The 24,984-nt window shown below is 39.8% G+C and overlaps 1 protein-coding gene across 1 annotated transcript; it reads left to right on the forward strand.

Moving 5' to 3' along the window:
• The first annotated feature begins 6,251 nt into the window (after positions 1-6,251).
• On the forward strand, positions 6,252-24,984 carry PSMD12 (proteasome 26S subunit, non-ATPase 12). The gene is made up of 11 exons (XM_034790096.1): positions 6,252-6,449; positions 9,842-9,901; positions 10,148-10,276; positions 13,616-13,723; positions 18,230-18,334; positions 19,731-19,880; positions 20,045-20,179; positions 20,845-20,957; positions 22,042-22,216; positions 22,927-23,004; positions 24,463-24,984. The coding sequence occupies exons 1-11, from the start codon at positions 6,342-6,344 to the stop codon at positions 24,670-24,672; spliced, it is 1,371 nt and encodes a 456-aa protein (XP_034645987.1). The 5' UTR covers positions 6,252-6,341; the 3' UTR covers positions 24,673-24,984.

A 24,984-nucleotide genomic window follows, 5' to 3' on the forward strand; every position in this document is an offset into this window, starting at 1 on the left:
CCTCAGTACTCCGTTAGCCATAATAGCAGATCCAATTTTAATAGGCACATTTTTCCATTGCTTGGGAAACAGCAATTAGCTAGTTAAGCCTTTAATTTGCCTGGGTTTTTTAAATGTGTTTTTCAGTGACATTTAAGGGTGTAAAGCGAATGTTAATATATTAATTAATATGTTAATATTAACAGTAATGTTAGTGTGCACAAGTATCAGGGGTAGCCATGTTAGTCTGTAACCACAAAAACAAGGAGTCCAGTGGCACCTTAAAGACTAACAGATTTATTTAAGGTGCCACCGGACTCCACCACTTCTTCAGAAGTGGTCTTTTACCCACAAAAGCTTATGGCCAAATAAATCTGTTGGTCTTTAAGGTGCCACCGGACTCCTTGTTGTTAGTATGCATAAGAATCTCTTGAATTCTAATGCTGGCTGTGAAGCTGAATTACTGTGTGGCCTTAAATTCTGTACCTCAGTTTCCCCACCCGTAAAATAGGAATAATAATACTTACTTATCTGTGAGAATAATTTGAAAATGTAAAGTGCCATATAAGTGGTAAATAGTAGTGTAATATTTCTGCAATTCTGCATTTTAATGTAAACAATTTACAATATTTTAAAAAGTGTCGCAACATCAGGTTTATAGGGATGGATATAAATTTAGCTCTAAAATGAAATAGTTATGCCGTAATGAGAGAGAGTGAAAAATCTCAGTTCCTTTTTGACATTGAACCTATAGGTAAACTTAGCCCAAGGGGAACATAGTGCCATCTACTGGAGCAAACAAAACACTTCTTTATTCGCTTGCATTGATGATAGAGTTATACATCCACTTTGCCCTCCCTTTGCACAGTTGTAAATAACTACATACTGCAATGGAGAATCAAGGCTCTAGGAACTTTACATAGAGTTGTGTCTCAGTACTTTGGATTTTCAGCTTAAACATATGAACAATGCATTGCATTTCCTCCATATCAAATGAGTCTGCTATGTCAAACCTGGTAACAGCCATCTGCAAATATCAAGTTGTAGTCATGATTTATATCCTTCGTATTGTATACCAAGGGAAGATTGTTCCAAAGACATATCATCCAATTTCAAGTTTCAGTAAGTAAGTAAGAGCTCAGTCCTGCAAACTCTGAATCCTATTGCCCAGTGAATGAGGGGTCAGAGTGATGTGTTTAAAGGATCCAGTCATACAAAAATAAATGCATTATAAAGTTGCAGAATGCCAGAAAGAAAAATATAACGTGACACAAAACAACCAAAGGAAGACTGCATGCAGAGCAGTGAGCAGGGGGACAGTACCTGGGACATCACCTCTAATTTGGAAGAGACTCACTATGTAATCTTAAAACTAGGGTTACATCCTACCCCTTTTGAAGTTAATTGGAGTTCTGCTATTTGCGTCAGTTGGAGCAGAATTAAGTTTATAAACTTTTGTGTCTCAGACCCAGCTGGAAAATTAGATTAAGATTGGTTTCCCATTGAAAACCACATGCTGTTTCTCAGCTGAACTTTCCTGCATAAAGCCCTGATCTTGCACCACTACAGTCAATGGGAGTTTTATCATTGATTTCAATGACCTTAGGATCAAGCCCTAAATTAATTTACTACCTTCCACCACAAACCAACCAAACATTATTGTCCCGTTTAGTACACCATAGTGAAACTCATTTCACAATTTAGTAGGCCAAATTCAAAAACTATGTGAAGCAGTCCCCAAGACGGGCCCACGTAGCATTGATGTACACCTATATTCTGGAGAGCAGAAGCCTCATGCCGGCAAAAGATCTTTTTGCCAGGACTATTTTCAGATCATGTGATGTTTACACATAAACACACAGACCCCACACCTACTGACCACTAGCCCCACCCCAGAACACATCTCTACTGCTACTGTCTCTGAGGGTCTGTGAAGTGGCCTTCCAAAAGTGTTGTAGGGGGCAGAATAGCAGAGAAAACTTCCCACCTGAAGCTGGGCAGCGATTTCTGGGAAGCAGTGTCTGCCTGAATCTGGTCCCTTATTTTTTGCAGGCTGCCAAAATATATCACTCAGACTTACCTCTAAGTTCACCAATCACATCCCGAAATACAGCATGCTGTGTGTGATAAGTGAAGAACTTCTTATCCTCATAATTTTCCATTTTTGCTCTAGGAAAAAATATATTGGTTAAATCTGCTGAACGCCAAACACAGCCGGGACTTATGGAACTAACAATAAAAGTCAAACCATATTTTCAGATATTTTATTGTTTAATAACTACTGAATTAAGGGACTGGCCTGCTGGATCCATGTAGGCAATCAAATTTGGAGACAAAAGCTGCATCTTCTGGTCTCAGGATTGCAGGTTTTGTAGGATATCTTCCTCAAGTGCTAGAGCAGGGATCAGCAACCTTTGGCACACAGCCCACCAGGGTAAGCACCCTGGCGGGCTAGGCATGCACCCTGGCAGGCCGGGCCGGTTTGTTTACCTGCTGCGTCCACAAGGTCAGCCGATCATGGCTCCCACTGGCCGTGGTTCGCCGCTCCCACTGGCCGCGGTTCGCCACTCCAGGCCAATGGGGATGGCGTGAAGCGGCGGCCAGCACATCCCTCGACCCGCGCTGCTTCCCGCAGCTCCAATTGGCCTGGAGCGGCGAAACACAGCCAGTGGGAGCCGCGATCGGCCGAACCTGCGGACATGACAGGTAAACAAACCGGCCCGGCCCGCTATGGTGCTTACCCTAGTGGGTCGCGTGCCAAAGGTTGCCGATCCCTGTGCTAGAGGAAGATAGTGACGGTATGAATTAATTTTCTTTCCTCTCCCCTTTAGGGCCTGATCCAAAGCCCCTGAAGTCAATATGAGCTGTTCCATTGACTTAATTAGCTTTAGATGAGGCCCTTGGTTCCCTGAAAGCTCTCTCTATCTATTGAGTCTAAAGCTATGTCCACACTACCACTTATGTTGACTAAACCTATGTCACTCAGGGGTGTGAATATTCCACCCCCATGATGACTGACATAAATTATGCCATCATAAGCACTTGTGTGCACAGCGCTATGTCTGCGGGAGAGCTTCTCCCACCAATATAGCTACTCATCTACCACTCATTGAGGGTAGATTAATCATGTCGACAGGAGAGCTCTCTCCCGTCGGCATAGAGCAGCTACACAAGAGATCTTATAGCGGTACAGCTGAATCAGTACACCTGCGCCACTATAAACTCTCTAGTGTAGACATAGCCTAAGACAATGATTAAATTAAAAAATGTATTTTCAAACATTTGCAACTTTTGGTACTCATGTTCCCTTTTAATCCTTATCCTTCCATAAAATCTGGAGTGTGGGGGGAAGGAAATGTGATAATGCACCTGTCTGATAGGAAGGCAGGGGAAAGGAATAATTAAAAGGGAAACATTATGTCACATTATCCCTAAATTCCTACATTATCCCTAATGTTATTACTAACATCAAATTTGTTTGTTTGTTTTTTCTCCTGTGGAAAGCACCTCCATGGAGACTGCTGGTGCTTCAAGATACTTGGAATTACCAGTTCAAATAAATTAATAAAAATAAATTGTGGAATTACTTAAAATCACTGCCAATCACTACTTTGTTTTTGATGGAATTGAAGTTAACATAGCTGTTTATTTAAGGGCATATGAGGCTGTGTTCAGTTGGGATGTCCACAATTGAAGACAGATGTTAATAAATTGGAGAGGGTTCAGTGAAGACCCACAAGAATACTCAAAGGATTGGAAAACATGCCATTATAGTGAAAGACTCAAGAAGCTCAATCTGTTTAGTCTAACAAAGAAAAGGTTAAGGGATGGCTTAATCACAGGCTATATCCTCCTACATGAGGAGCAGAAATTTTATAATAGAGGGATTTTTAATCTAGCAGACAAAGGTATAACATTATCCAATAGATGAAAGTTTAAGCTTCACAAATTGAGACTAGAAATAAAGCACAAATTTTTACAGTGAGGGTAAGTAACCATTGGAACAATTTATCAAAGATTGTAATGGATTCTCCATTACTGGAAATTTTTAAATCAAACTTGGATTTTTTTGTTTTGTTTTATAAAATAAATGCTCTAGTTCAAACAGGAATTAATTCAAGGAAGTCCTATGGCCTGTGTTATGCAGGGAGTCAGACTAGATGGTCACAATGTCCCTTTTAGCTTTATAATATATGAATCTATATTTCTATCAAGACAGCATGGGTCAGATTCTGATCTCAAGATACAATGGTGTTATTCTGAATTAACTCACATTAAATCAATGGAGTAACTCTGGATTTACATCAGTGTAAGTGAGATAAAAATCTGGCTTTATGTCACAAAGGATTGGAAAACAACACAGGTTTCCCTTTATCATCAGTTTATCACTATGTGGCATAGAGTATCTTTCAGCTAAATGTTGTCCTTGATTTATAATAAAGATTGTTATTTTGTGTAGTAATAGACTTTTTAGTTTTTATTTGTTCCTGAACTACTTAATAAAGATCCAAAATCATGAGGAACTGTCTAACTCAGGCTCTTTCTCTGTTGTTTGCCCCCACACTTCACATTCTGTGAGTTTCTCTACTGGATCAAAGTATGACAACAAAATGTTTACAATGGAAACTTATTTTGGAGTATTGCAATGCAATATGATGGCATCCTATCACCATATGTGACAATGCTGCATCAAAATGTTCCAATATTAGTATGATGTAGTGTAGCGTGTTGCATCAAAATGCCACTACAATGTATCAGAACATTATAATGCTACAACACTTCATAAAAACTTCATCCCAGTGCTCTGAAACATAATCTTATTATCCTATAATGCAACATTACTGGATTAAGTGACACCAGACTGCACAACAATGTATTGCATTAAACAGTCATTGTGTTAGATCAACATGCCACTTTACAGTATGATTTATGTTGCATTAATACAGGCTGAGATGTAACTTGCCCTGTTAAAACATCACCACATCTCATCAAAGATATTGTGTGATGTGGTCATGTTGTATGAAAGCAGTGACACTCAGACCTCAGTGTTTCAGGAGTGAAATTAGCGATCAACATTACCCAAAAGAGTCACGGTAGTGTGAATTCATTGTTTCATTTACTATAGTACTAAATATTCATATTTAAACAGTAAGAGAGGGGAAATATTTAGTTTATATATATTATTCTCACAGCAAAATGACTGTCCAACTATTATTATTTTATCAACTACAACTGGTTAATAACATAGTAAAAGCATCCCGATTGGTTAATAATCAAATCACACAGTGTTTTAGTATCATGTGCTGCAAAGAGCTACAGGAGGAACAACAAGAGCCACTTGTGATTCATGAGCCTCAGTCGGAGTATCACGGCATGAAAGCATTATCATGTTGAAACATGCTGCCATACAGCAATGTCAAAGTATCATTACATTAACATGCCACCTTAGTGATGAGATCATGGCAAACCGACACTGCACTCAAATACTATCACCCTGTTACATCATGACAGCACAGTGCTCAAGAATCACTGGGCCATGGTGAGATGGTACCTTCAGCTTGGGACCTGATGTTACACCAGAGGGATCCCACATGATAAAAGGGTAACATTACATTCAGGTGCTATTCAGCATGATACTGTTTTGTGAGTTGAGTGTGTGTCTCTTTGGAACATTATTGTAACCAGTGATTAAAGTACATTGAAACAGGAAGGGGAGCTCAGACCAGCCGCCCAGCCAAGGCAGCCGGGGGGAGAGAGGGCTGTAGGGCAACACCACTTACCTAACTCAAAAAATGTGGGGGCGGGGGGAGAGGGGATTAGAAAGGAGAGTGAAGCCTAAACACAGCAGCACCTCTCCCCTCCCTTCAGCTAAAGCTTATTGACCATTGCCCCTCCAGAGTCCCACCCCAGCCAGGGCCCTGTTTTTGCCCTTCCCCCACCCCTACTCCCTACCCCCACCCAGGGCCCTGCTCCTCCCCACATCTGCTCCCTCCCTAACATCCAAAGCCCTGCTCCTGCCCCTCCCCTTTGCCTGCTCCCCCTCCCCCACGCCAGCCAAAGCCCGGCTGCAGCCCCTCCCCCTTGCCTGTTCCTTCCTCCACTGCCAGGGCCCTACTAATGCCTCCCCCACAGGCCAGGACTCTGCTACTTCCCCTCCCCCAGGTTTGCCCCTCCTCCTCCTCCTCCTCCCCGCCAGGCAGGGCCCTGCAGCTGCTGTGGGGTGTCTCCGCCAGTGCCTGCGGGGTCCTTCCGCCAGTAGGCTGCCCGCGCTGCTGCCTGAGCGGGTGCCCCTGCTGGTTTCCGGTGTGTGTCTGAGGCCGGGCCGGGGACGCGGCGCGGAGCCGAGCCGAGCCGGGGGCGGGATGGCGGACGACGGCGCGGAGCGGTCCGACGGCCGCATCGTGAAGATGGAGGTGGATTACAGCGCCACGGTGGACCAGCGCCTGCCCGAGTGCGAGCGGCTGGCCCAGGTAAAGGGGAGCCGGCGGCCGCGCTTGGGCTGAGTCATGGCGCGGCCCGGGCTAGGCCGCCCGCGGGGGAGACGGCCCGGGCCGGGGGGCGCTCGCCTGCCCCAGAGCGGTGCAAGGGGGCCGAGGGAGGTACGGCGCGGGACGCAGTGGGGGAGAGCCCCCTCTCTGGCGCGGGGGGATGGGCAGGGCCGGTGTGTGCTGCGAGGGGGTCAATCCCGACTCCCGGGGGGGGGCATACACGCCATGGGTCCGCCCCCCTGCGGAAACGGGAGGGAGGAGGGGCCCACGCGTTGGGGGACACAGCGTGGGCCGGGAGCGCTCCTGGCCTGAGAGAGCTGTGTCATGACCGATCTCCTGCAATTGACAGGGCCGTGCCCCTCCCCGCTTCATACAGCCACCGTCTCCCATGTCCTCTAGCTTGCGCCCCTTCGCCCGGCCTAGCGCCCTAGGCTGTAGGGGGCTCCATTGCCGGTGGGCGAGGCAGAGACCTGGTTTCCAGGGGTGGGATGAAAGGAGGAACCAAGGCCACCAGCCTGGTGACTGGTGCACAAGGGATCTGGAGAGAGAGAGAATACCCACAGGCGACGCTGTATGACGGAATCCTGGCGGGAGGATGGGGACCATGTAAGAATATAAGAACGACTAGACTGGGTCAGACTAATGATCCATCTAGCCCAGTATCCTGTCTGCCGACAGTGGCCAATGCCGAGTGGTTCAGAGGGAATGAACGGAACGGGCCATCATGGAGTGATCCATTCCCTGTCGTCTGCTCCCAGCTTGTGGCAAACAAGTGTGTTCCTCTGATACCTGATATTTTAAGGCCTTTGTGTGCAGGGAAGGGGGCTGTCTCTGCATAGATAAGCATGGATCAAGTTTGCCCCTACGTAGAGTAGAATCCCAGGAGAGCAGCTATGGAGTGTGTGTAGTGACAAAACTGCACCCCCTCTTAATCCCTCTACTTCATCATAGCCAGACACAGACTGCCCAATGCAGCATACATTGGGATCCTGGAGGCATCATCTTTCTCCCTCACACCTTCCCCCCACACACACACACACACTTTGGAGCAGCCAGATGTAGGCCTTTATGCTGCAGCTTGCCCTTTCCCAATAGGTGTAGCCTGCAAAATTTCATAGGGAGGAGGTGGACTGATGCCATGTATGACACATGTACAGTTGTGATGTACAAAAATTAGGAAACCAAGGATATTACCCTACATTATAGTCAGGCCACATATGTCAGTGTGCAGTTTAATTCTGTGATTGTAGGTGGACATATACTAGACAAGCCATGGTACACAGTTTGAAGGGACTTGGTCAGGATAAAAATAACTTTTGGAAGCAAATTCCCTTATCTGTGTTACTAATACCTTAATGCCTTCTAAAAATTCTTCCAGTTTTTATGCTTAAGTAGCCCAGTGCTTCAATGTTTGTTACAAACATTTCTATTAATATTAAGTGTTGCTATAATACTTGTTTGGAAATTTAATCTCAGTTTTTGGATCTAAAGTTCCTTACAATGGCCTTTAAATCCTATAGACAAATATAGGACATATAGTCCACAGTATCCAATGAGTGTAGGCATTGTACTCCCATGATTAGAATGTATATGAAGCGCACAGGCATGTGTCACCTACCTCCTGGCTTGCTCTGTTTAATATCAGGAGAGAGATGGGTAGCAGCAACGTTTTTTGTTACAGTATTAACTATGTTTATATTTACTTAGACTTTGTCTTGAATAGGTTAAGTAGTCCTAAGCCTGACCCAAACTCAACTTTTTTTCCTAGTGTAAATGCAGGTAGTTTAATTAAAGTGGTCGTGTTCTAGCCTAGACTAGAATTTGGCTGACTAAATCAAATTACAGGTGTTATCTTTCATCTTCATTCGGAAGAAAGTTGTGTTTAGGAATCTAAGTGACTTATCTAGGATGCGTTCAAGCTTGACCATATTTCCTTGTCAGGACACAGCCTTACCGTGTGTCATGTGAGAATGGAGGCTTATGGGTATACTGGGAGAGGAGGAATATACTTATATTCTTTTCAAATTGATAGTTACATTCCTGCCTTCACCATACTGTTACTTACGGTAGCTTTCTAGCTGAGGGAATGTGTTCTGTTTTCTCTCTCTTTTTTATTTTGTGTTATAGTCAGCTATACATTTAAACCGGCAGCTTTTCGAAATCTCCCTCATTCAAATCGTCATAGCTTGACAGCCCTGAGATTATTCATAACTCCAAGTTCCTAATGTGAAAATGTGTACTGTTGCAACTGAGTGTCATTTCTGTGTGGAGTTATCTGTATGGTTCTATGAATTTCAAGGAAAGCTGAGATGTACTATAAGAGGGGTAGGCAACCTACAGCACGCGTGCCGAAGGGGGCACGTGAACTGATTTTCAGTGGCACTCGCACTGCCCGGGTCCTGGCCACCAGTCCAGGAAGCTCTGCATTTTAATATAATTTTTAAATGAAGCTTCTTAAACATTTTAAAAACCTTATTTACTTTACATACAACAATAGTTTAGTTATATATTATAGACTGTACTGGCACGCAAAACCTTAAATTAGAGTGAATAAATGAAGACTCAGCACACCATTTCTGAAAGGTTGCCGACCCCTCTACTACAACAACCAAATTATGTTTAAAATGAGGGAAATTTAAATATGCCCTGCCTTTCTGATTAAATATACTTTTGGGATGTGTTTGGGCTTCCATGAGGCAGTATCTGAAGGTGCGATTTTTTTTTTTTAATTTACATAAATAATTAAAGCATAGATACATTTTACATGAGAAAGAGGGAATGGGTTTGTGACTCAAGTGAACTGGTTGTATTCCTGCCTCTATCATTGACCAACCGTGTTATCTTGGGTGAGTTATTTAACAGATACTTTCAGAAGTGGCTTTTGATTTTGTGCATCTCTGTTTTTGGATGCTGAGTTTCAGACACACAAAGTCCTGATTTTTAGGAATGCTGAGCTGTGACGGGTCCAAATGATGTCAATGAGATCAATGTGTGGTCATGATCTCTGAACATCAGACCCAAGATGTCCCAAGTTAGGCACTCAAAACCAAAGGTCACCCTGTAATTTTGTTCCTTAATTTCTGTATGTTTCCCCATCCATTTTAAAAAAAAAAAATGAGGGTAATGATACTTATCCACCTTTGTAAGGCACTTTGAGATAGGCAGATGAAAAGTGATATGTAAATGCTAAGTATTATATTAATGTTTATTCCTATCTTCCTTGTCAAAGAAATAAACTACGTTGAAATTAGTCTTTCACCCCGACTTTGCTATATGCTTTTTCTTCTATAACAGATGTAGCTATTTTCTTGGGTTAAACTGTACTGTATTTTTTTTTCAATGTTGGTCCTAATAGTGTTTGTCCATGCTATTAGGAAGGAAGACTTCAAGAGGTCATTGAAACCCTACTCTCTTTGGAAAAACAGACACGAACGGTAAGTAGACTATGCTGTGTAGCACATTTATTTCTGGCGTGTTCTCTTGTGTGTTCCCCCTTTTCCTGACAGATAGTGGTACTAGTGGGAAATTAGTGTCTGGCTCTGCCATGTTCTTTTGAAGGTGGTGGGTCTGGAGTTGTAATGGATTGCTCTTGTCTCTGTATTGTCAAGGCTCTGCAGTGGTAGTGGCTCAGTAGTTTAAGTTGTATATGTAATCACTAATGCACTTTTTGTTTGTTGCAGGCCTCTGACATGGTTTCCACGTCCCGTATCTTGGTTGCTGTAGTAAAAATGTGTTATGAAGCTAAAGATTGGGATGCTCTTAATGAAAATATTATTATTCTGTCAAAGAGAAGAAGTCAGTTAAAACAGGTGACTACATTTTTTAAACAAAGAAATGCAGCTGTTTAGGAAGGAAAGATACCATGTTACCTTTCTAATTCTCCTTCTGTGTAGTGCCTGTGCTGTTTGTGTTTTAATGTCCTTCTGAATATACTAATGTCAGCTTCTGTTGTTGCTTCTGATAGGCTTATTCAAGGAGGCTTGTGTGCTAAATTCACCCTGCTGTCATCCTATTGAAAAATGCATTAGGAATGTAAAATACTAAATGGTTTTTTAACCGTTAAACGGTTAACTGATAAGTATTAGTCTTACTGTTAATATATTGCAGTTATTTTTTTAAAATAGATTGGCAGCAGCCCTGGATCCCTGCTGGGTGGGGACAGGCGGCGGGTGGGGACTGGCATCAGCCCCGAACCCCTGCCGGGTGGGGGCCCCCATCATGTTAAAGATTAAACGGTTAACCAATATAATTTTAATAGTTAAAACGGATACTTTTTAAAATGGTATTTACATCCCTAATATGCACACACTCATGTTGCTTTTTTTGGTTTTTCTCTTCTGTTCATTTGTTTTGTTAGGTTGTCTGCAAATTCTTGGGACAGTGCCTATGTGTAAAATTTTCAGAAGTGATTTAGGCTTCTAAGTTTCACTGCAAGTCAATGGGGCTTAGACTCTTAAATGCCTTAGTTGCTTTTGAAAATGTTACCTTTTGTCTTCATATCTGTCTAAAGCTCCTAGTGCCCTGCTGTTGTATCAACAGTAATCTGTTCACTAATTCCTCTGAGTGAACACATCTTTAATTTGCTGTGAATGTGGGATTCCGTTAAATTTCGGTCACTTTGTTCTGGAGATTAACATCAACTCAAAAAACTTGGCTGACTTTGTCCCTTTATTTCTGGTTCTTTTGAATCTTATTTCTGATATATTTTTTTCCCCTAGCCTCTTAGTTGTAATCATAGATTCCTATTCTCCTCCCTTTATGCCTCTTCAGTAGCTTTCACTTTAAACACAATATTTAAACATCCTATGCAGCTTTTTTATCAGTTCCAATCTCCTCCATTTCTTGCACATTTCCAGCATCTGTTAAACTTTATTGGTCGCTACCTCACGCTACACCTAGGTTTCAGGTCTCTGATGAGTAGCGACACCAATTCCTTTTTCTTCTTCTGTCTATTTAGGTATCTTTAACCCTGTTGTCACCATGGTACTGTATCTGGTTTCGTTTTAATACATTGGTCATACTATATTCTCCCCAAGCCTCATGAAATGCCAAAAATCTGTGCATGATAAAGAGACTTCTTGTTTGCCCATTCTATTTTAGTCTTCTTTATATCTGTTCACTCTTACTCAATTTCATGGTTCACATTTCTGCACCTCCCTGTTACCTGTTGGCGATATCCAGAATAAACAAGACTAGGCCCAATACAGGTCTTAGATTAATTTCTTTTTTTAGACTTCCTTGTTTATCATTAGTGGGGATGGATCTCTGCCAATGTGCATCCTGGAATAGGACCCCACTGTCATGTACCAGCATTAGCGAGTACTCTGTCATATGCTCCAACTGATATATTGTGGAAATGATACACCAGTGTTGGGATAGGGTGGTGATGAAGCAGAGCAAGGGACCGCCTGAAATGTAAAATTCCGTTAAGCAGTCCAAAGTCAGGGAAAACCCATGGTGTATTGCCTACCTATTCTCTGCTGCATTGTCTGAGAGAGATACTTAGCCCTGATCACTGAGGTCTGCTTCCTTTGCAGTTTTTAATCCAAGAAAATGTGTGTCATTAAGCTGTTCTTAACTAGTATGCTAGTCTTGTACGTCAAGAGTTTCTGAAGTGCTGATGCTTGGGATTGCCTACAATTTCAGTTTATTCAAGTCTCATGAAAGACAATAATCCGCACTGGTCAAGCATGATCTAGCTCATATGAAACAGGATTACTCGTGGCTTTCACTTATATGTATATCTAATGGTTGACTTTGTTTCCCCACTAAATCCTGGGTGTCTCAACCATTCTTCTTTACTTAACAAGGCTTAATTAACTAATCAGTTAACAGTGATATAAGGTACATAAGGATTGCAAAGTCTGATATTTCAGATGAAGTTGTAACCTTCACCTCTTTAAATGCACCTAGCTATTCAATAATGTTATATCATAGGGGGATTTCTACTTGACCCTAGCTGGTGATCAGCTCTTGCCTTCAGACTTAAGAAGATTGATATGTCTTAATTTTATTTGAGTGATTGTAAATGTAGATGATATTTTGATTTATGCTTGATAGCAGAGCAAACTGAGCTGTGTGGAAGGAGATATATTTTTAGTTTGCAAAAACTTTAGTTGTATGCGCCCCCCCCCCCTTGTATTGAGAAGAAGGGGAAAAAAAGGACTAAGATACTTAGCACATAGTGGAATACAAATATAATAGTATGGCAGAGCAGTAATTGGCTCACAATGGTAAAACTGACTTTTTTCCCAGAAGAAAATGAATAATGAAATTGATATTTTTGGTTTACATGTAAAGTGTGATGTTAAACAGAATTGTTATGGTTTATCGTGCTCATACAAGGCTACGCTTTATGTGAGAACACATACATTTGAAACTGGAATGATGACATCAATCAGAAATAATGTTTATATTTTTCTAGAAATTTACAGATACCACAAAAGAAGGGACAGTATACCCCACTATTTATTTAGACCAGGGTAAAATGCATACTGAACACTTCCTTTTATATTATGGAAATCCAGTAGCAAGCAGATAAGCTCTTTCCAGCCTGCAAAGTAGTCAGTAAGAAAATGTCAATTCTGCTGTTCAAGTAAGTTGAGAACAAGTTTGAGAGAAGTGATACAGACACATCCCGTTTGACTTGAGCCAGCCTCTGATCTCAGTAATATCTTCCTATGGAAGGGCATCTGCTCACTTCGGTTACACCTGGGGATAAAAAACTTGTGGCTGACCTGAGTCAGCTGACCCAAACTCCCAGAGTTTGGGCTGAAAAATTGCTGTGTCGATGTTTGGGCTCAGGCTGGAGCCCAAGCTCTGTGAGGGTGGGACCAAATATCTACACAGCAATTTTTAGCCCTTTAGCCGGAGCCCCACAAGCCCAAGTCAGTTGCCCCAGGCCACCAATGGCCGTGCCATGGGTCTTTTAGTCTTCTGTTTTATCCTATTAACTTCATGCCTAGTAGGAGTGAAAACAGCCCCTCCAACACACCCCCACACTTATTTTGGAAGAGAGTCCATTTACTTTGATATTAATAGTTCTTATATCTTAACATTTGATTACAAATGCCCCAAATTTATATTTTTGGCACACTCCTAGAAATCTAAAAATAGAGTAATATTTTGTTTTCCATTGTTTATACCAGGCAGTTGCTAAAATGGTCCAGCAGTGCTGTACCTATGTTGAGGAGATTACAGACCTACCAATCAAACTGCGATTAATAGACACACTGCGTATGGTAACAGAAGGAAAGGTAAGACTTTTTGTTTTCAGACTGGAACCTTTTGATGTCTAGTGGCGTAATAAAAAGGATATTTGACTTCCTTAAAGCATGTCTTATTTCCTTTTTCTGGTTAGAGAGAGACCCAAAATACGTTTTGAAATTAATATGATAAGGAAATCTGTATATTTCTATTTGAAATACCTTGGAAAATTACTTCCCTATATTGCTCATTTAAGTAGCTTGTTGGAATACTAACTTTTTTTTGTAAGTCTCTGTATTAATGACACCTTCAAGTATTAAAGCTGAGGATTCTAAAAATTCAATTTATTTTTCACTATTTGTGATGTTTATTTATTTTTTACATTTCTCCTTTTGGGAAATGAAAATAGACTAGTCAGTTTTACTTTCTTATTCTAGTGGATTAGCATGCTGTTAAATGCTTATATTCCAAGCACGGAACGTGATATTTTTTTTGTTTAAAAATCTTGATATAGGAATTTTAAAAAAGCAAGGAACAAAAACCAAAATATAATTCATGGAAACATTTCTATTAGCCTTAGCTTTTGTAAAATTTGTTTTTAAAAAATGCAAATGCTGAGTTCAACTGGACCCAACGATGTCTTTTTAAGATTTATTTTCAGTACTTATTGTTGTCTTAAAGTTGTGTACGTATCCTCATCATCAAGGCAAATTTGGAAGGGACATCGCTTCCTTGCACATCGAATACCCCCTGGATAGATCTCTGGCTTGATTCTTCAGACAATTTAGTTGGATGCCCAGTCTGTTTCCAATCAATGGCAGTCTTATTGCACCACTGAAGCTTTTGGTGACAATGAGATTTCCGACAGTGTAACAGCATTCCTTTTTTTGTGATTAACATATCTATTAATTTTCATAATCAAACAACAAAAAATACAAAAAGGTAAATGACTTAAACCTTGTATATGTTACCAAATACTGCACAATTCACAGGATTTCCAATAAAATTACGCAATTACGCAACTAGTCAACGCTGCAAGCCCGAACAATACAAAATCAGACAGTTTTACACAGCTGTAACATGTTAGGGTGGGGGGAATTATACAAACAACAAAATACACAAATAGGCATAAAAGTGAAGGAGGGGACCAGAGGGAAGTGGACAAGGATGGAAAGAGGAGAGATGTCAAGTGAAATGGAAGGCTGGTGTTATTTGATCTATCTCAGAATTTTTTGTCCAAATGTATATCAAAAAATCCATATATATATAATATATATATATATTTTTTTATTCATATTGCTCTCTACAGCGATAAGCGATTCTTTCTTTCGCTGCTAGCTCATACAGGTCCGAAGATCACTGCTTTATTCCATGTATAAGCCTACTCCTCCATTTATGTAACATCATGCACTCAGTAGAACCTCGAGAACCAAAATCTTTGCAGTGGAGTTAAACACAGCATAGTCGGTATTAGGATACAGATATGCAGGCCTGCCTGTAAAGGCCTATACTTTAAGAACTTAGGTCTATTTTTATCTATTACTATATAAATTGGGGCAAACAGGAAGTAAGTTGGGATTTGAAAATAAGGAAAAAGGAACTTGGATTTAAGGTTGCTGGAAGTTCACCCCAATAAACATCGAATTGTTTGCACCTTTGGACTTCGGGTATTGTTGCCCTCCGTTCACGTGAGAAGGACCAGGGAAATGGGAGGGTGAAGGAATAAGCCCTCTAACAGTAGGTACGTAACCTAAGATATAACTTTCAGCTGAGATTTGTTTGCTGAAGCCAAGCACTATTTTTCATTAATATCCATCTCTTTCCACAGCTGTCTGACTGTTGGACAGTCCCATAGTATATGCATCAGGGTTCCTTTTTCTTTATTACAGCACCAACAAACATCAGAGGACAAGGACACCATCTTGCCAACCTCTGTGGTGTCCAGTACATTATGAATAGACTATTTTGCTGAGAATCACAGAAGCATTTTTAACATTCCGTAAAATTCTCTGCCATTGGGCTTTTTTTAAGGGCTGTGATAATTTCCCTTTCCATACTTTCACAAAAAGCTCCAGACCAGTGAAGGTTCTCTTCATTAGTAAAAGCATATGTAGTAGATATAGGCCTAAGGAGTTTATGAAACATTTCCAAGGTTATGAAACATTTCTAGTTGCTCTGGGACTTCTGGCAGTCCTAGAGCATCCGACCAAACTGATACATTAACGGATGTTTTAGTTGTAAGTACTGCCACTCTGCTGAGGGTGGCAGGTCATGTTGTTGCATTAGTGTTAGAAAAGAAACAAAGCTCTCATCCTTGACTAATTGGGAAATCCATATAATACTCTTGCTCAGCCAGTACTTCCAAATCATAGGTTCTCCCCCTTCCGCCCCATTTGCAAGGCTGGGGTACCTCAGATAGGTGCTTTTGCATGACAGTGAGGATGAAATTGGTACCTCTTTGCTAGGATCACCCAGACCCTTTGTGCAACCACCTTGATAAACACGCTTTGTAATGTGTTGGTTTCCCATCCTAATGTGTCTGTACCAAGAAAGCCACCAATACTGAACCCTGACTGGAGTTGGTTGCTGGTTCGACTATGACTATCCTCATTAAGTGGCAAGACAAGATCAGTAATACGGAGCGGCTGATGATGATGAGAATTGAAAACATCAGTCCGCTATTCTTCAGCATTTCTATTGCTGACGTTTCGCTGCTGTACAGTAAAGTTGGTATGATCATGGTTCTGTGCATCTGCAACTTTGTAGAAAGCTTGAAGTCACATCATCTCCCCAGAGGCCACTGAGATGGCTGCTGTTCAAGTGTCCAAATCTTTTGAACATCCCCCCATCACTGTCTGATGCCTTCCCAAGTATTTGACAGTTGCCATCTGCATGATATCCCACCTGGTTAATACTGAGGTGGTTGTAATCTAGAGTTGGAAGCTACATGATGGTACTGCTAGGGGACTTAGTTTAGTCCAGATTGGTAACCAAACCAGTGTTTGCTGCTTCTTGCACAGGCAGATTGGCTGTCAGCTGCACAAAATGAGCCAACGAGGGAATGTCATTGGCATATATGAGGTCTTGAAGCAAAATGGTGGTCAGCCATACACTACCAACAGCTGCTTTCTTCAAGCTTATCCATCAACCAGTCTATGCTGATATTGAATAATAATGGTGGCAGGACACAGCCTTGCTGAACTCTTATGGAAATAGGAACCTACGCTGTGTATCTACCATTAACTTGAACTGAGCTTTTTGTTCCATTATAGAGCTCTTCTGTCAATGATGCTATCTTCCCAGGGACATCAGGTTGCCTTATAAGATCCCCCAAGCATTGCTCAATACGCTGAATAAAAGGCCTGAAAGAAATCTGTAAAAAGTGCTGCACATGACTTATTAAATTCAGACATCTTCTCAAAAGGCTGTCTCAAGGTAAAGATCTGGTCGTTAGTGGAATGACCAGATCTAAAACAGCACAGCCTTTGCTGTGAAGTTCATCACTGATTCAAGACATTAACATGGAAACAAAGACTTTTCCTGGGACTGCCAACAGTGTAATCCCTCAGTAGTTACTCTCTTAGGCCTTGCTGCCCTTTTTGATGAAAGGCAAAATAAAACCCTTCTTCAGGTCATCGAGGATGATGTTAGTGTGCCAGATGGTCTGGAAGAGCCTATGCAGTTTGCAATGACAAAACACACCTGTTTTCAGCAGCTGAGGTGTGATGTTACAAATTGTATATTTATAAAGTTATGTTATACGTGTGTTAATTTTCTTTCATACCTAATAAGACTAAGAGTAACAAAATTATGTGTTACATAGAATACTGAGTTGATGGCTGAGTTGTCCAAGGAAAATGTACTTTCTGTTGAGCAAAATCTGTGTTTATTTACTCTTACTCCTTTTACCAGTTCAAATCAAGCCTAGGTAGCTAGTAACCAAAAGTTGTTAACTGATGGCTGGTCATTAGTGCTTGTAAAAGGAGATGGTCTCCGTCCAGTTTGTGGTAGACAGCAGTTCCCATCACAAAATGAACCATCATTGTTTGCTTCACTGAGAATCTTGGTAGAGAGGTGAATGAACTCTCTTATTCCTAGATGTTGTCCTTCCAGATGAGGGTTGAGACTCAGTAACAGAGGGAGCTTTGCAGTGTTGCTGCCCCTGCTGTATCTCTTATCTGAATATTTTCAGGGCTACAGCACTGGTCGTGAACAATAGATTGACTAATGAAATAGTAAAAAAAAGTGTTTCCTATTTTTTTTAAATACAGACTGTACACTATTCTTAAAATTAATTTGAGTTTCCAAATATTAAACTCTTATTGTAGCACAGAGAAAACTTCTATGGAAACATTTCCTAAAGCAGTTGTAACATAAATTAATGCTTTACTTAGAAAATCATCACATTATGTTCACTTCATTTAAAGAACAGTAGAAAGATTTCAGTGAGACTACTTATGGGTGCAAAGTTATGAAGATGTGTATGTCACAGCCTTAGATGCAACACACTTTTACTTAGTAAAATAAGTTTGTGTTGGATTTTATTTTAATTCCAGATTTACGTGGAAATTGAGCGTGCTCGTCTTACAAATACACTCGCAACAATAAAAGAACAAAATGGTGACGTGAAAGAAGCTGCTTCAATTTTGCAAGAACTACAGGTAATGCATCATATGGTTCATAAGTGTTTCACGTACAAAAATCAACGTTTTCTCAACGACTGACAGTAAGATTGTTTGTTTGTAGTGAGATTTGAGGCTTAATCAAGCATAGCTATCCAGGAACCAATTAACTGTCTTCAGTGGAAGTGTAATTAGATTTAAAATGCTCTAGCATCTGCTAATTTGGCTGATGCTGAAAATTACTTGGAATATTTCCCTTTTGGGAAAAGGGGTTCCCATGTATTAGCTGATACAGAAGGTTTAGTCCTAGTTAATCTTTTGACTTCTGGAACGGAGAGTTTAAACTCTCTCAGGCCATCATTCAAAATGAAGTGTTCTTGGATCCACTTGTTCTTTGTTGGGTTTTTTTACAGGAATTTGGCACAGGGAACTGGCTGTTGATGGGTCTGGAAGGAATTCCCTCCCATGTTTTCGTCTGCTAAAAGTAGTGTGTGGGTCCTTTGTGTAGAAGGAATCCTTAAGGCTGGGCTGAGTTAAGGATTTGAGGGTATAGCCAAAGAGAACCCTAAACTTTTTTCACATCTCTATTTCTTGAGAGCCTGAGAATTCCCATCCATTTGCCAGATAACCACCATTTTTTCTGCTGAAAGGGCTGGATACACTTCCTTCAGAGCTAATGAATGTTGTTATTTTGTCATCTAGTGTGTGGGTGCTTTGTTCAAAGGTAGAGACTTCTGAGTAAAATTAGCTGCTTGGTTACAATGCCTTTCTTAAGAAAGGTTTCAGTGTAGCCGTGTTAGTCTGTATCAGCAAAAACAATGAAGAGTCCTTGTGGCCCCTTAGAGACTAATACATTTATTTGGGCATAAGCTTTCGTGGGCTAAAACCCACTTCATCAGATGCATGGAGTGGAAATGCATCTGATGAAGGGGTTTTAGCCCATGAAAGCTTATGCCCAAATACATTTGTTAGTCTCTAAGGTGCCACAAAGATTCTTCGTTGTTTTTTCTTAAGAAACTTTTCCAAAAAACAAGGGGCGTGTGTGTGTGTGTGTGTGTGTGTGTGTGTGTGTAAAAAAAAATAAGGCATGTCAGTTGGGATTTGTGTATGCATGTTGTGTAAGTTGGGCTATGCATGCACAAACAAGTACATAAGGCAAGTTTTGGGAGGATTTTATCTTATGTGCATTCTCGTTGTGTGATTTTAATGCACGCAGTCAGACAATATTAATTTGTTCTCTGTTATAACACATATATGATGCTCAGTAAGTCCATGTAGTAGAATTATACACATAGCAGCTTTGGTTTAAAGCTAAATATTTTATAATAAGCACATGAAAGAAGTATGAAGAAAATCTTTGCTAGAAGGGCATGCTTCTCTCCTTAACATTATTAAATAAAGATCCATGGAGTTAAACTCTTCAATTTCCTTTTAGGTGGAAACCTACGGTTCAATGGAAAAGAAAGAGCGTGTGGAATTCATCTTGGAGCAGATGAGACTCTGTTTGGCTGTAAAAGACTATGTTCGGACCCAAATTATCAGCAAAAAAATTAACACCAAATTTTTCCAGGAAGAAAACACAGAGGTAAAGTTGATGGAGGGATTTTTTTTTTTCCTGTCAGTTTGTGGCATGCATTCTCTTCATGCACAGGAGTTTTTGTATAGTCAGTCTTTGGAATTCAATTGGATGTAATTTGTGAGATTAGTGGATCTGTTTTTAATTTTGACATTTGTTTAACATCGTTTCAGAAATTAAAGCTGAAATACTACAACTTAATGATTCAGCTGGATCAACATGAAGGTTCCTACCTCTCAATCTGTAAGCACTACAGAGCCATTTATGATACTCCTTGTATCCAGGCTGAAAGTGAAAAATGGCAGCAGGTAAAAACATTGCAAATGGAACTGCAGCAGTTCATAGTGGCAAATATCCATTTTACTGTATATTTACTGTATTTGTTAAATGAACACGGATCCTTTAGCCCATCTATCTGGATATGAACATTAACAAACTGTCTACATAAGGAGGAATATAATAAAAGCAATTATGAGTGTCCTTATGTAATCAATATGTGCATCAGTGACATAGTGTATGTTGTCTTAAATTCTGAGGATGACTGAACTTCTCCATTTCATGAGTGAAAGCCTAGAAACAACTTGTGAAATTAAATTCTGAACAGTATTTTTCTTAATTTACAGAGCTAGCTCTGAAACCGTGTACACCATGCAAATGCTACAAACTCAAGATTGTTTGTTTTTCTCTTAAATGCTATTATTACAAATAACTTGACCTGAATCATCTTGCCGTGTGATCAAAATGTAAAAGTTTTGTTTCTACAAATTTAATTATTTATTTTTATTTTGTTTTATTACCTTAGTTTCTTAATGAATTTGAGTCTTACAGAATGTATATTGTTATATGTACAGTAGGTTAGCTGCACATATATTTTATTCATACTCTGAGAACTGCTTTTACTTTGACGTCAGTATTGTTTTTTCTGGCTATTTTTCTGTAATAAAACAAACAAACCATGTTTTCCTTTGAACAGGAACTGAAGAATGTTGTTCTGTATGTTATCCTTTCACCTTATGACAATGAACAGTCTGATTTGGTACACAGAATAAGCAGTGACAAAAAGCTAGAAGAAATCCCTAAGTATAAGTAAGTATCTTTTGAATAGTCCACTGACAAAAAAAACAAAACAAAAAACCAGCCCTTGAAAGAGTGTTTTGAAGGCAGAGGGGAGTCAGCTACTGTTAGGCTGAGAACCACTGCAGTAGACTATTTACCATTGTAGGCCAGATATGTGGCCCACAATGTGTTATGTGGGCTGGATCCAATACTACCTGTATGGTCCTGAGGATGTCACATGGGCCGCAGCTCTGTGCTGATTAGGCCACGGGTTGAGAACCACTGGTCTACTGTCAATATTTCCTGTACAATTAATGTCGTGTGGAAAAAAAAAAATCTATAAAGATGTTTCTGAGTGTGTGCAAGTCAAAATTATAAATAGTAACTTAACACAAATGTGTGTCTGTGATGGAGAGTTCTGTATTATGGACATAGTCTGAACAGCTACTATTCTGTAATACTTCACTAAATAATACTGAGAGTCTAATTTTCAAAATACGGTCCATACACAATCATTCCATGCATGTGATGGAATTTACATATGCAAACCCTTTTTGCGTAAGCACACTGAGTACAAATCAAGCACAAATTACTTTTATATCCTTAAATGTTGTTGTTTGCACCCATGAACGTACATACAAGTTTTGCATGCAGAATTGCAGATGGACAAAAGAGGCTGGGTTGATGACATCTCTTTTTAAATTTAGCTCTGAGTATCTGTCTCTCCCAAAACATACCATGCGGCTTGTATAGGTGTCTACAGCTGTGCAAAATGGATGTGAAATGGTTTGGTAGAATTTGGCACAACTTTGCACAGGAGGCTAAGATAACATACGGTACAAAGAAGTGGAAATTGAAGCCATAGAGTGAGTGAGTGTGTGTGTGTGTGTGTGTGTGTGTGTGTGAATCAGTCAGTCAGTAGGAAGTGTTAATATAAAAACTTCCTGTTTGTGGATTATAAATTTTAAAATGCTGAGTAGAATTAAAAGTTATGATTAGTAGTGATAAAATTATGCTGTTTGCTAAGGTATTTGTCTGTTGGCAGGATTTTTAATACAAAATACAAGTTTTATTGGTATAGAATTGTGAACAGATTTCATTAAACCATTTACAGAGATCTTTTAAAACTATTTACCACTATGGAGTTGATGCGCTGGACCGTCCTAGTTGAGGAATATGGAAAGGAATTAAGAGAAGGAAGTCTTGATAGTCCTGCCACAGACGTCTTTGGTTATACAGAGGAAGGTGAAAAGAGATGGAAAGACTTAAAGAACAGAGTTGTGGAGCACGTAAGTACAGCTGGCTTTTTAACCATTCTTACGATATAAAGTAAGCATGGAATTGCTAAAAATGCTTTTTGCTTTATTTATAAAGAGAGGGACAGGAGAGAAGATACGAGAGAAGCTGATAAGTTGTCTTTTCTTCTCTCCATAATGTTTTAATTCTCCTTTTGCATTCCTGATATCTTTATTTTGTAGCTATGTCTCTTGGTGAGCAGGTGATGCTGTATCAAAAGAAGTAGATCCAGCACTCTGAGAGTAATGCACATTCCACTACTTTGGCTCGGAAATCATAAACTAATTTTTGCTTTCACGTTAACAAATTGGAATATAGCAGTTTGTTTGAGCAAACAATGGAATTATAAACAAAACAGCACAAGTGCAAACAAATAATATTTAAATAGGGTTTACGTAAATTGTAAGACTCGGCCCTCTGAAATTAGGGCAAAAACTTGAAGAGTGCTGTTTAATATTAAATCTGTAGTTAGTGACTGACTTCATTCGTTATTAGTTTGAGAGGCAGTAGCTTGTCTTTGTATATGCAGGACAATTGTATGTGTCCAAGAAAAGACCCCTTATTCATTTGCATACCTTTCTCTGGATAAGCCATTATAGCAACACAAGTCCTAATCTGTTTTTAACATTGACCTTTATATTTTTGCAGCCTGTGTCAGTTCCTTTTTACAAATAACCCTCTACTCTGAACACTTTTATTCCAGAATATTAGAATAATGGCAAAATATTATACCAGAATTACAATGAAGAGGATGGCACAGCTCCTGGATCTATCTGTTGATGTAAGTGTTGCTCAGGATATCCTCAGCATTCTTCTTAGATGTGTCCATATGGTAGAGAACTCAGTATTCAACAAAATAGCGCTTTGACTTAATTTGCATTTATTTGCATTGGGTGGGTGTTTGTTTTTTTTTTTTTTTTGTTTGGTTTTTTTTTAGATTAAAAATATATTACAAGTCTGTCACAAATAGTGTTTGGAACAGCCATGCATCCAGTGCAGAAAGAGGAGGTAGAAATACACCACTTTGAATAAAGAACCTGGAGAAAAATTTTTTCTCTCACTCATAGTTATGCCTATCACTGTAGTATCTGAGCGCCTCACAACCTTTTAATGTATCTATCCTCGCAACAGCCCTGTAATATTGCCTTTAGTCTCTGATGCCCATCCTGGTATAACCAATGCTTTCCAGCTGTTACCATCAGAAACTAAATGGGGGAAAAAAACAATATTAACTTTTAGAGAGATACAGGTAACATTAATTGAATTCTGGTTCAATGATTATAATTGAGAAACAATTTAAGAGAGAGAAACAATTACTCAGGAGTAATAATACAGATGTTAAATAGAATATTTTTCGTTTTGCCTCTGATAATGAGTATATAGGCTAGACTTTGAACACTTGCCTATTCAAGATTTAGAATAGAATTTTGTATCGCAAAACAGCACTCAAGTCGTTGCAAGGCAAAGAATAAACACACAAGGCAAATCAAATCTGAAGGAGTGTTAGCATCAGGTTCTATAGTGTACCTAGATACTATATTCCACTGTTCAGGCCCTCAGTAATACTTGATTAAAACTGGCTAATGATATAGGGTTTCTTCCTTACCTTTGAACTCCCTGGTTTATGTATTTGTCACTCTTTTTGAACATAGGTCTTTAATTTTTAAGTTTTCCCAGTGGATCCACTCATAGCAGCATCTAGCATGGGGAGGGCAAATTCACAGCTTGTTTAGTTCAGAGTATTTGCTTTAAGGTGTTTAATTGCACCTGCTGCTCTGCACAATACCACCTCACAGAAGCATCATTTACCTGACCAATGTTTGTATAGTGTAATTGGTGTGGAATTTAGCAGTAGAAAGCATGTTCTGGAAGCTGTTTTAGCCAAGTGCTCCCAATGTATGTTAAGAAGCTTTCAGGTGTAATGTATTTGATGTGTGCAGTTTGAAAGTTTTTAGATGGATCTTGAACTGCAAACAGATGTTAGCTGTTTAGTATGGCTAACATCAGAAACTTGTTGACCCTAGGTAGTTTAGTAGCTACAACATATTTCCAATGCCAGAGGCGTTAATATTAAATATTATGGCCACTAGAAGTACTGTAATTCTAACAGACTATATTACTGTTAGTATTGGTAACACCTCAGTCACACTGCTGTCGTGGAAATTTGGAAAGAACATGGAGTATTTTGTTAATTACAAATGCTGTTCTCCTGATTCAGTGCCGTTTGTCTCCTTTGCAGGAATCGGAGGAGTTCCTGTCCAACCTAGTAGTAAATAAGACCATCTTTGCAAAAGTAGACAGGTTGGCAGGAATTATCAATTTCCAGAGGCCCAAGGACCCAAATAACCTACTCAATGACTGGTCTCACAAGCTCAACTCACTGATGGCCCTAGTTAACAAAACCACACATCTTATTGCCAAAGAGGAGATGATACATAACCTGCAATAAGATGCTTCAGTATACTTAATGCCTTTTGAAGAAGGCATTAAAACTTGGTAATAGACTATTATCCCAGTGTATATTTGGTTTATTTTCTCCCTACCCAAACCCTCCCTGTCTAAAACTTAGAACATGAATAATAACTCTTGGAAGTCTTGTTGATAATTAAGTTCCCTTCTTTATTCGTTAATTGTTAAACATTTTTTGCTACAGTTGGTGAAAACATAATAAAATGTATTGCCTGTGTTATCAAAATTAGTCTTGTGATTTATCCCAGTAGTTTTTCAATAAATTTGTAGATGTTTGTCTTGATCCACCTAA

This window comes from Trachemys scripta, chromosome 14, assembly GCF_013100865.1.
Source record: "Trachemys scripta elegans isolate TJP31775 chromosome 14, CAS_Tse_1.0, whole genome shotgun sequence".
Classification (NCBI taxonomy): domain Eukaryota; kingdom Metazoa; phylum Chordata; order Testudines; family Emydidae; genus Trachemys; species Trachemys scripta.

Coding starts and splice junctions, on each gene's coding strand:
- PSMD12 (XM_034790096.1), top strand. CDS start 6,342: ATGGCGGACGACGGCGCGGAGCGGTCCGACGGCCGCATCGTGAAGATG. Junction 9,902..10,147: donor TGGAAAAACAGACACGAACG/GTAAGTAGACTA, acceptor TGTTTGTTGCAG/GCCTCTGACATGGTTTCCAC. Junction 22,217..22,926: donor AGAACAGAGTTGTGGAGCAC/GTAAGTACAGCT, acceptor CTTTTATTCCAG/AATATTAGAATAATGGCAAA.